Raw genomic sequence first — 11702 nt, 5'->3', positions numbered from 1 at the left:
CAAGAGTCCACGTTTATAGTAGTCCTTCAACGTGCTTGGAGGGATACCAATGGCATGAGCTACGTACATTAATGTTGTACGTTGAGCAGCAGGAACGGCTCGGATACGTGCGGGTAGATCGGTTATACTTTTGCTTTCGACCGACCCTGCCCTTCGTTTGGCTTGAGATGTCCTCGCATACGATTTCACGCATGGGTAGGTCGCCGCCAAGTGATACGTTTGCACGCCTCCAAATGTCGGAGATCGTGTGGCGATTGCGGCCAAAGATGCGGGCCACGTCTTTTATGGCACCGCGTTGAAGTTTGCATGGCTTTTGGACAACGCGCAAGAGGTGGTGGTCCACCACTGCGCGGCGCTGGTCCGATGTGAGGTCTTTCATGGAAACCGCGCGAATCACAAACGAATTGCCGCTCAATATTGATCATCATTCTGCTTTTTCGGATAGAATTAGTTTTATCCGTACAATTCTATCTTGATTTGAGTATGATATTTTGAAATTATATTGCCCAACACAAAATTACTCATATTTTTATGAATTTAAGCCACTGTGATTCGTCGAATTAAACTGTTTACACTGATATTTTCGGATTTTCCAAATTTGAAAAATTGTTGAAAATATACAGCTTTTTCGTTTATGGCTGGTTTAAATCCGGCTGGAGGTAGTAATATTTATTCTATATTAAAAATACGTAACAGTATTCTCGTGGAATGTTGTGGGTACTTTTCGATAGGATAATTGCTCCGACATTGTTGCCGACACCTCCGACAAATTGAAAGGCTACGATTGGCTAGAATTATCCGGGTAATATCCAATCAAAATAGATGCCCGAAAGACTTTCGAGAAGTTGCCATTTCACGTTGCGTGGTCGGTGGAGCGCCGAGATGACATGAACATCCGAATGTTGGGCCATGCAAGTGAGCAGTGTGTTGCGGGGCTTCTGAGCACGTGTGCTCTTCTTTCTGGCACAGAGCGAATGTGAAATTTGATCGCCGTCTGGAGGTACTGCCACTGCCGCGAAGGGAAGCGATATGGAGCTCTGAACCACGCCGCTTGCTTGAGCCGTCCAATTTCAAAGACCCACTTGGTTCGTCTTGGGGTGTCACGTGGCTGTCCAACCAAGTGGGGTATAATCGACAAGGACATTTCCCTGACAACCATCCAAGCACAACGCCGGGATTTCAAAGAACAAGACGATAAACCACGTGGCGGGGCTGCAGGGGCTGTCATCAGGGGAGGACCGGTCGCGTCCTTGATGATTTGTTCTATGTTCTATGCAAACATCACCAAAACGAATGGTCTAATGCAGGTATTTGCCAAATTTTTGCATTTATTCATGTATTTTTAGGAATCTGAATCCCTCACTTCCCCACACGTGAATCACTTGTACCAGCATATCCGCATTCATATGAAAGGTACATTTACGTAGGATATACACCCAACATATATCCCGCTACTCGGATTTTTTTGCTTGCTTTTTTAACCCGTATGCATTACCACTTGTTTGCTTGAGGCGTTAACCAGTCAAGCGATTAATACTAGTACACCATTTTCCGTTTCAGTTCAGGTTATTTCCGGTATATTTCGTCCGACGCACAATTGATTCACGCCATGTGCGTTATGTTCGCCAAGCATTCAATATATTTCATCCAGACCAAACTTCGTTGCATTATATTTCAACTAATATCCGGTATATATCACCCCCAGGCGGTATATTTCACACATTGCTCATATATTTCAAATGATGTTCCATCTATTTCGATAGGGCCAAATTGACTCCACCTTGCTTTTCGAGGAAGCTGTAATAGAAATACAAAAGAATATAAATTTGCTTTTCACAATCGAACGAAAAGCTGAAATTTCCTAAATTGACTCCCCCTATTGTGTCAGACATGTTTGAACCATTGTATTTTCAAGTGTAGCTGGCGGAGTATCTGCGTCGGCCAAACCAGTTCTCGGAAGACACCCCTCGACCCCATACACCGCGACCCAACACGCGTCGACCGCACTGGTGTACAATCGTATTCACCTCTAAATCATTTTAAATGATAGTTAAAGCGTGGTAGAAGCTTCAATCCACAGCTGCTTGGATTCTGACCGTTCCTTCCGTCCATAGGTGTCGACCTTACTTGTGAACCAAGCAACCCACACAGACACCAAAGTTCTTGTGCCGCCAAGTCGCTTTCGCCCCCCCGTGTTTGCGTCGCCGTTGTTTGGATCCAATATCGCATGAGGGCGTGGTGTGGGTGTAGCAACAAGCGTTGGTGCAAATGTACTCGTGGCTGGCGCAGGTAAATACGCTTCGATTTCTCGTACACGTTGCATCAACTGTTTATTCATCTCAATCAATTGTTGGATCACCATGTCTTGATGGGTTGTTGCGAAAGGGGGGTATTGGACGAGCCACTCGCGACAAAGAAGGGGTCCTTGCCATTCAGTACACCATTCAGTGCTTGCTGAGCCTTGTGTGATTGCACTGACCAAGCAACGACTTCGGCAACTTCAACTCCCGACGACGACGCGGCTGCCTCGAGGGACCTGATGATGGGTGCCGAAGAGTTTGCCGATTTCAACTGTGGGTACGCGCGAATTAGTGCCGCCGTGATAACATCTAGGTGATAGGGCATACGACAAGATCCTGCAATCTACTGCTGCCACTGAAGAGTTGATCGGCACAAACGCGCGAACGAGTTCCAGAATCAAACGATGACAGGTCAGCCAACGAAATGTTGTCTCTTGAATGCCAACCACCCAATACTCGGGCAACCATTTGATCTTCCTTTGTAGTGTTGAATACGTAGGCGAAACCCTTGTTTGTTGACGACATATCCCGCGAGCCACGGTCGAAAATCCACGATTGGCTCAAGTCGCTGTTGTTGTTTGCTTCTTGTGCCCCTTCACGGCGGAACGAGTGCGAACTCAGTTTGTTCTGGACGCCAGCTGGTTTGGAGATTCGATCCAAAAGACGATTCACGTACGTATAAACGCCAGGCACACGTTGGCCGCCTGGCGTGCGTTTCGTTGCACCATGACTGGTCATGTTGGTGTAGGAGGTTGCCACACCATCGCCAATGTAGGAAGTTGCCACGCCGTCGCGATTATCGGACACGTCAGGCATCGCCCCGCCACTCCCAAGGTGAGTTGTCCCGTCGGACATTATCACACCGGTTCCAAGGATGGCCGTCCCACCACCACAAAGATCGACCTCGTTGGAGGTTGCCACATTGTCCAAGATGGCCATCAATGGTACTGCCGTGTCCAAAGATGGCAAATCCTTTTGACTGAGTTTTGGTAGGTAGCCAAATAACGATGCTTGTGACGTCGTATCCATTGCCAACCACGCACCCAACGCGACAATCGGGCAGGTAAACACTGAATTGTCGTGGAATATCGACAACCCTTGTTCTTCCGATGTCTTGACACGAATCAGTTTCAGGAACATGACGTTCCGTGGCCCCATGGTGAAATTGCAATTGCGCCGCTTCAGCAATAACAGATCCGATGCACGTCCGAAGCAGTACCACAACAACAGCAAGAGGCACGCGTTGTGGTAGTCTTTGAGATTGACAGCAGTCGAGTAGAGGAATTGAATCAAAGTGTTCAAATCGTCCTTTGTTGCTGCAGTTGCCTTCACAACCATTCCACTAGAGTATCGCTTTAAGCAGTATCGTTCCAGGACGCCTCCCAGTTTGAACATGATGGCTGTTGATTGGTTGCGACATGCAGGGTAGAGCTCCATCAATCACAGCTTGACATTGCAAAAGTACGATGTCACTGTGTTCCGAGCAAGTAGGGTCCCCTTATCCGACACAAGAAACGCCAAATTCGCTCGAAACTTGTCCATGACGTCCACGAAGGTCGTTCCCATTTGATCAAGTTGTATACATCGATGAACATAGGCGTAAGTGACGTTTTCACTCTCCACAAAGCGCTTGAACGCATTGATAGCAGTCGCTCTGGCGTTCTTCGTACTCGCGGGCTCTAGATCCCTTAGTCTCATTGGGCTTATAATGGGTCAGTTATAGATTTTTCAGAATGTATGTTTTGTCGGAGGAGTTGTTAATATGTCAGCTATGCGAAACACCTTGATTTTTGTATTTACGGACGCATATTTTTAAATTTTCTTCGACAAAATATGTCGGAGTTGTCGGAGCAGCTCAATATCACCAAAACCTGCACTGATTGGCCTAAAATAACAGTCTGGATTTATTTGATTGCATATATGCAAAATACCGTTCATTTAGTGGCCGGAATCACGCATACAAACACGAGTAGTGTCGGAGTAACCGTCATATTCATCCATACAGCGAACCGGGGAGAAACTTGACCCCAAGAAACCCGACCACCTCTAAAATATGATGTAGTTTTCTTTTAAATATACTCCTCTTGAAACTGAATAAATTCACACGTCAGCCAATCAGATCTCTGTGCCTAGTACGGGAATCGTTTCACAAATATGCGACAAGTTTCAGCTGTATCGTTACACGAATTTTAGCCAATCAGATTTGCTCCAACGTTGCGGTTTATTTTAATTTGGTCCATCGAGTACGATAGGAATTGCAATCCACCCCCTGCCGAGTTTCTCCCTGGTTCGCTATAGTGCGTCATCCTAACTGGCGGACAAAACTTGAAGTCCATACGTATTCATTTTGAACAGCAGAATCGAATACTGCACTACTCCCTCCGTCCCATTTTAATCGACCGATCAGAAATAATGGCGTACTCCTCCTTGAATAAAGATATACACACCTGTAAAACATTATAATATTATATCGTATTTTTAATTGCCAAATGTCTAATGTCTGGTCAGCTGCACTGTATGTATCGGGCAAACGACTAAACCCCTCAGTGACTATGCCTCGATAATCTGATGATAGTTCTAACCATCACATCCTCATTTTTTTTCACCCATCAAATCCTCATTTTAACTTGGAGCCTTAGGTGTCGGCCCCATTCGTTCGAAACCATTAAGCAATGAATATGTTGGTCCTTCTTAGCGCGAAAATTCGCATCGACCATTCGTCATTCGACTTCGACCCCTCGAAGGTAATCTGTGTCGTTCGTTGGTCCGAACGACATCCTTGCTGACAAACTAACGGTTAGTTGAGCGCAGCCTAGGGATATCATACAGCAGGAGTTTTAACGATATCAATTTATTCTTGATTCTACCATCTACTGCGCCTTTCTCTCACCACGCTTACACTTGATAGCACTCCACGCTCGTCCAGTTGACCCTTATTATGTCATCTACCAACACGGCGCGGCTTTGCGACAACGATACCGCGCTACTCGTCGGCGGGACACCCCCCCACGATCAAGCACGTATTTTGGAAGGCATCGGTAGCACGTGAAATCTCCGTCGCTGAAGCCTCGGCAGCAACCACCGCTGCTCAGGCGACGCTGGAAGAAGAGCAAGTGGCCCGCATGACATCCCTTGGGCGGAAGTTCGAAGAGTCACTCCGTGTCACCCATGAAACAAGAGTGGCCTTGGAAGAGCAGGTTTCCACCATGTCCGCTCATGAACGCAACCTCCAGGATTTACTTCGCGTCGCCCAGGACAAAGCTCACCTCGCGCATGTTTTAGAATCCACGGACCACTCATCGGCTTCTCGCCTCAAGCGATGAACTTGACGACGTCTAACTTCATTGGTTCGTCCAAGTCAGTACTGCCGCGGACGCCCAGTGCATCTTGAACTACGACAGCCGCTTCATTTTCTCTCGCTTCAACCGCTTACCCTCTTCGGACCCCTTCGGGTTCGCGTCAAGATAGCCGACGGCCACACTGCGTCTCAACCACGCATCGTGGTCGATGTACCAATCACATTTGACGGTTTCGACTGGGTCGAACCGTTCTACATACTCGATCTCTTGGATCTCGTCGTTGGGACGACATGGCTGGAGTTTCTTCAGCCTTAGATCGATTGCAAAGCGAAATCCGTTCTCAACGTCACTTGGCTCAATTCGAGTCAACCCTAGAATATCCTTATGCGCTCGTATTGGTGACCGCGCATGTACAAATCTGTCGTGCGTTACGTCGCTCACTGCGACGCTTGTCAACACACCAAAATCACGGTTTCCCCTGGGCGCCTCTTTACCCGCTGCCAATTCCCGACGAACTTTGGTTGTTGGTCAGCATGGATTTTATGTTCGGCTTGCCGCGCGACGTCAGCGGCAACGCCGGGATCATGGTTTGCGTCGAGCGCGCGTCGAAATACGTCGTTGCGATTCCCGTCAAGAACACGCTAAGCGGTATGGACGCCGTTCGCCTCTTCTTCAAACATGTCTTCTGCCACTTCGGCCTGCCACGGTCTATCGACTCGAACAATGACCCCCGGTTCACCGCCAAATTTTGGTCGACCCACTTTGACCTGTGCGACACCTCGTTAGACATGTCGATATCCGACCAACACGGCTCCGACGGTCAAACGGAGCGCGCGAATAATGTCTTCGCAGCTACTCCATCTCTACCAGTCCATCGAGGGCTGTCACGTGACAACATGCGATTTTCGCCTACAACGCCTCGGTTCAGGCGTCCACTCGCTTTTCGCCCCATTACGCGATCCATATCAAGCATCCGCGTCTCTCCCCGATGCTGGACGGCTTTGTTTCAAATGGGGAGACATTAACGAGCCATCTAACACCTATGCAATACATTCATGACAGCGTGGCTGCGGCACAGCAGCGTCAAACGACCCAGGCGAATAAAATCGCGGCCGCTCCTACTTCGCTACCGTCGCTGTCCCCAATGAAGTCCTCCTGTACAAATCTGTATGATAGAATTGGCCCCTCAACGTTTGTTGGTAACGGATGACGCGCGTCCGGTTACCTAAATATCCGTACCTGAAACTGTACTGACTGTAGCGTGACCCCCCAAGATTTCGACTGTAGAAGGTTAACAACACAACAATAGTATTTGCTCTAATCACCCCATGTGTTTGCCGCTGTTCCTGTACGTATCACGACCACCCCTTCGAGATCCGTACAGAAACCGCGTCGTTCCCTGAGTACATACCCTTCACTTGTTACGTTTTACGTGAGCAGCAGGGTACACTGCTTGCCGAATGATCGATAATAAGAAAGAGCGAGAAGCGAAAAACGATGTCTTCGCGTGCGAAACCGGTGTGAACGACGCGACGACTGCAAGGTTTGGAACCGGAATACGCTGCGTACTAGAAGCCAAGTGTAACCCGTGTCGCCATTGCGCGAACTCCTGCGTCTCCCGGACGGTTCCCCTGGTGTATCACCAGAAAAATATCGATGGTGTGGGAGTTGGAGTTTCACCGATCCGTTCGTCACAGAAGAAGATTGCTCTGGAAGTTAGCGAGTCGGAACCGGACGAAAGCGACGGTGCGAATGAACGTTTTGTTGTTACTGCCCAAGCACATCGAGTCCGAATCGAGGGAGTGAGGACCTTACGGACGTGACGCTGCACCTTCTGTTGGCTGAGGAGACAGAAGACGCGATTCCGTCGACCTACGTGGTGGCCAGTGTTCGAGCGGTACCGGACGCCTTGCGTCTGAACTTCGTGGAGGAGTTTGGTCGAAACCAAATGGCCGCATTCAAAGCGTTTGTGATGCGGGCGTATACAGAACTGATGCGCCTGCCGGAAAACAAGGAAACGCACTTGACGGAATGGGCCATACGTTTTGAGGAGACGATGAAGCACCATGAGGAGCATTGACAAGAAGCGCACGGTGGCATTATCTCGTATGGAATCGGCGTTCAAGGCGAACATACACTTATTCGAAAGGGTTTAGGGGCTCTTCCAAGTAACTTTCAAAAACGAACGGAGCCAATCAGAATCGTTTCCGTCGTACTTTGAAATCCGTTTTTCAAAGTACGACGGCGAGTCATGTTTTGATCGTGTTTGGGCCAATAACGCATTCCAAGTAAAATAATTGGTTCTGATTCATTATTGCAATATGACGGCCAAGCACATTGTTATCATTGCGGTCGTTCTTGCTGCCGTCCAAATCGCCGTCGTAACCCACGCTCCCAAGCCTCCATCAACAAGGTTTGCGCTGCGAACCGACACTTGGAAACGTGTACAATCCTCCGCCGAGTACTATGGCTGGTACGTTCGCAACCTCCGCTGCAGCAAGGCAACGTTTGACAGCATCGTCGAGCGGGTATCATCACGGTAGTTGTTGGTGAACCCTGCGCTCCATCACAACACTGTGTTCAGCATCATTGATCGTGTTGCAGTCACCCTCCACTACCTGACCCACTGTGATGGATTTGCGGTACTGGCCAAGTGTTTGGCATCAGTTCAACCCGCACCCACAGCTAGGTTGGCCAGGTCACGAAAGTCGTTCGGTTGTTTCTTGCTGAGACGATTGCACTGCCGAAGTCGTCAGCGGGCTGGTTGGAGGTGTCACGCGGATATATTTCTATTCTGTAGGCGTTGTTGACCACAAGATGCGGTTTATGTCATTCTCAATTCGATCGGGGTCACAAAAAGACAAGTCGTTGTTCAACCGTTCTCATTTTGGCCAAATTGCTCACAAAGTAATGCAATTCTTGTACCGGTATGTTTGTTTATGACTTGTTAATCGGTAGCCAATCTCATTAGATTATTCCGATGGGAACATTCTTTCTCGCGGATGCAGGATACAAATTGTTCCAGCACATGATGACGCCGTTTGAGATTCGACACGGGATGCCCCAAGACGAAGCACACTATAATTACATTCACAGCCGCACGAGGACCCTAGTCGAAAGGGCCTTTGGCCTTTGGAAGAACAAGTTCCGAATGTTCAAGAGTCCCCTGGACCATCACACACCCCAAGGTACTTTTTGACTGCAACGCGTCATATTATATTGTGAGTAGAGATGGCACGCCTAATCGAGACCAACATGATCCTCCACAATTGGATTATCGACTTGGAGCCAACGTTTTGCGATGAAGACAATCCGTCGAAGAACTTCAGCACCAAGCTGAGTGGATGCACATTGGTGGTGACATCACTCGATTGAACCAGAGAAATTTAGTTGATGGCGAGCAAGCTAGAAATGCAAGAAACGCATTAAAATTGTACATATTTTCTTGTGTAAAGAAAAAATTGAAAATCAACCAATTTTTCTTATTATGGACGATTGTTAATGCCTTGAAGATGGCTCAGAAGCTCACGTTGGATAGCATTACCATTCACAATATTCTCAAGTAGAGCTGCATGAAGCTTTTTTGATTCCTCAATACTCTCCGAGAGTGCGTCCAATTTTTCGTTTGTCGCACTTGAAGTTCCGACAGAGGCAGCGTCAACTAAACCTTTTGCGAGGGTTTCGCCCAGCGTCACCAAACCACTTGCCACGGACGCTGCCGACGCTGACGAGGGCTTTGAACGCTTTGACGGGCGTGTTGTATCCACCGAGGCCTCGACATCGCCAAACTCTTCTTCAGCCTTGTCGCTTTCGGTGTCGATCGCACGCTCAGCACTCGAGCCAAACTCATTGTGACCAAGGCCCCTTTTATCCCCAAAATACTCCACCATGTGCTCCCAGTAGGGCGGGTTCGTAGCGGCTTCGTCAACATTGTTTCAAGTCGCTTCGTCAACATTGTTTCAAGTCGTGCTGCTCGGACACACGAATACGTGAGTGCTCTTGCTTGAGGCTGTGGTACTTTGCTTTGGCAGACGGGTGCGACGCAACCACCCCTGACACCACACTAAGTCTCATCGCAATCTTCTCCCACAAGACAGATAGCTGTTGCTTGCTTTTTGATCCCTGAAACGGCGACGCGTATGCTCGTAGGCGCAGCTTGTCTTGAGTGGTGACATGCTTGTCAGGGGATCGGAGGTTCAGTGCGCCGCTTCCTGCCTCAAGTTGCGCCAGGCACTCGATCAGCTCTCTCTTGGTCGGTGTCTTGGTCTTGCCCTTCGCCAACGCCATTGAAGTATGTTCTGCGCAGGGTAGTGAAGGTGGATATGATTGGACAACCTAGACCAATCATTGCGATATATGCGTGCATATACGACAAAAAACGACAAGCCAAACAACGATATATATAGTATCAGCCAATCATATTCACATCATGGTTAAAACACGACCAAATATCGATCAAATAACGACGATTTTACTTGGGAACGCATTTTGAGTTTAAAGTACGACGGTACTTGGAAGAGTCCCTTACTCCCGCGAATTGAGTACTGTTCGCATACAGGTCCGTGAAGAACTTCACAGTCAACAAGAATTCTATATTGGCAAGGGGTGTGTACAGGTTTTTGCTATACTCGGTTTTCACTGGATAACGTCGTATGTGGATTTCAACCAATCCAAGCACGTCGTGGCCGGCTAAGTCCGCCTAACAGTAAGGTAGTGGTACTGTACTACTACGTAGTATTAATATGTAGTAAGTCGCGACAAATGCACGGCAAGGTCATCATGTATTTTGAAGTACTTGTACGCGGGGCGCTTCATTTTGTGGAGAATTCCTGATACCGTCGCAACTTTCAGGTCGGTCTCGTCGCGTTTGCGCTTCTTGTTACGTCCAGTCCGTTGTAGCCTAAGCACGCATCAAACGACTCGGCCACGTAGCGATCGGATGGACAGTCGTGGTCGTGGGGCTTGGCACCAGTTTCGGCTTCGAAAATGTCCTCCATTCGGCGCATCACAGTAACCACGGGATCGTCCCGCGCACCAAAATGAGGAGGCTGCATGCCTAACGCGGTGCTAGATTCGGGCAATCTCGAAGCGATGTGGCTGGCGTACTGGTCCCCCGCAGGCGCGTAATGAATGTAACGATCCAGCACGTCTCCTAGGGACCACCGGGAGCGAGTTTAACACACCGATCGATAGTCCCGTGGTGTAGCCTGACGTTTCGAACGTCACAGTGCCCTAGCGGATCGAGTGTGTTGCCACGTTAGGGAGTCCGTCGACGCCATCCAACGCAACCAGTATTTGTTGGTGAAACCAAGTCGCCGTTGGACGTTGCCGTCGCTATCATCGCCGCCGTCGCGCTTCCATTCGGTGCGAGACCTTGTGTTGATGCGGTCATTCCTTCGTTAGTAAACGTCGTCGTCGTCTCTCATGCATACTATATACATATACTAGTACTTGTTGTCTTGCGCCGGTTTTCGCAACCGACGACTACCGTGTTCACAACGGTGACCTCGATGACAAATCCAAAAGTAACTTCATTATCCAGTCCATAAGTCAGTTCCCTCCTATCACTTCACTACTCTCTACCAGTCATGCATCGTACAGTGTACCATCAGCTCGGAACATATGCCGCTGCGATCCAGGTCATATGTCACACTCGTCAAATGTCGTTCGTGACCAACATTCGGCTACCCACACTCAGGCACGGGGAGTCGAACAGAGGCTCGGCCGATAACACTTCCCCCCCCTACATCGGGTGGCCACATGCACTCGTGAGATCGTCAATCATTTCGCTCACGCCGCCTTCGTTGCTCCGGGCCTTGGCCCAGCGACGGAATAGCACGGGAATGTCTTCGTAGATCGATAGGGCCGGTTCCCAGGACGACTCCAGATCGTCCAGGTCAAGCCACTTGATCAGGACTTCCCAGACCCCATCTCGCAGACGCAGGTCCCGGAGGTCTTCCACGGAAAAACCTTCATCGCCAAACGCGATTTGGGCCTTCAAATCTTCATTGATCTCACGTCCGCCCTCGCAGTACAGGCGGAGCCGGCACGCATGGTGCAGGGACGTCGCTCCCGGAGGCACCAACTGCTGGACTTCCATCAG

General features: G+C 49.1%; 7 protein-coding genes across 7 annotated transcripts; 3 read left to right on the top strand and 4 right to left on the bottom strand.

Annotated features, from left to right (window-relative positions):
- Positions 1-68: 68 nt before the first annotated feature.
- Positions 69-379, bottom strand: H257_16191 (hypothetical protein; the record flags this gene model as incomplete). The annotated part of the gene is made up of 2 exons (XM_009844547.1): positions 69-98; positions 182-379. The coding sequence occupies 2 exons, from the start codon at positions 377-379 to the stop codon at positions 69-71; spliced, it is 228 nt and encodes a 75-aa protein (XP_009842849.1).
- Positions 380-5238: 4859 nt separating this feature from the next.
- H257_16190 (hypothetical protein) lies at positions 5239-5623 on the top strand (the record flags this gene model as incomplete). The annotated part of the gene is made up of 2 exons (XM_009844546.1): positions 5239-5320; positions 5367-5623. 2 exons carry the CDS (start codon positions 5239-5241, stop codon positions 5621-5623), a joined length of 339 nt encoding a protein of 112 aa, XP_009842848.1.
- Positions 5624-5933: 310 nt separating this feature from the next.
- Positions 5934-7800, top strand: H257_16189 (hypothetical protein). The gene is made up of 4 exons (XM_009844545.1): positions 5934-6468; positions 6528-6756; positions 7274-7345; positions 7399-7800. Exons 1-4 carry the CDS (start codon positions 6133-6135, stop codon positions 7677-7679), a joined length of 918 nt encoding a protein of 305 aa, XP_009842847.1. The 5' UTR covers positions 5934-6132; the 3' UTR covers positions 7680-7800.
- Positions 7801-7920: 120 nt separating this feature from the next.
- H257_16188 (hypothetical protein) lies at positions 7921-8974 on the top strand (the record flags this gene model as incomplete). The annotated part of the gene is made up of 3 exons (XM_009844544.1): positions 7921-8127; positions 8571-8787; positions 8829-8974. The coding sequence occupies 3 exons, from the start codon at positions 7921-7923 to the stop codon at positions 8972-8974; spliced, it is 570 nt and encodes a 189-aa protein (XP_009842846.1).
- A 110-nt stretch (positions 8975-9084) lies between these two features.
- H257_16187 (hypothetical protein) lies at positions 9085-9886 on the bottom strand (the record flags this gene model as incomplete). The annotated part of the gene is made up of 2 exons (XM_009844543.1): positions 9085-9518; positions 9589-9886. 2 exons carry the CDS (start codon positions 9884-9886, stop codon positions 9085-9087), a joined length of 732 nt encoding a protein of 243 aa, XP_009842845.1.
- A 560-nt stretch (positions 9887-10446) lies between these two features.
- Positions 10447-11221, bottom strand: H257_16186 (hypothetical protein; the record flags this gene model as incomplete). Its single annotated transcript, XM_009844542.1, has 2 exons — positions 10447-10751; positions 11206-11221. 2 exons carry the CDS (start codon positions 11219-11221, stop codon positions 10447-10449), a joined length of 321 nt encoding a protein of 106 aa, XP_009842844.1.
- A 121-nt stretch (positions 11222-11342) lies between these two features.
- H257_16185 (hypothetical protein) lies at positions 11343-11699 on the bottom strand (the record flags this gene model as incomplete). The annotated part of the gene is made up of 1 exon (XM_009844541.1): positions 11343-11699. The coding sequence occupies one exon, from the start codon at positions 11697-11699 to the stop codon at positions 11343-11345; it is 357 nt and encodes a 118-aa protein (XP_009842843.1).
- Positions 11700-11702: the final 3 nt, after the last annotated feature.

The sequence above is a fragment of the Aphanomyces astaci genome, assembly GCF_000520075.1.
Source record: "Aphanomyces astaci strain APO3 unplaced genomic scaffold supercont1.82, whole genome shotgun sequence".
NCBI lineage: Eukaryota > Oomycota > Saprolegniomycetes > Saprolegniales > Verrucalvaceae > Aphanomyces > Aphanomyces astaci.
This window is presented reverse-complemented; position numbering and strand designations above follow the sequence as displayed.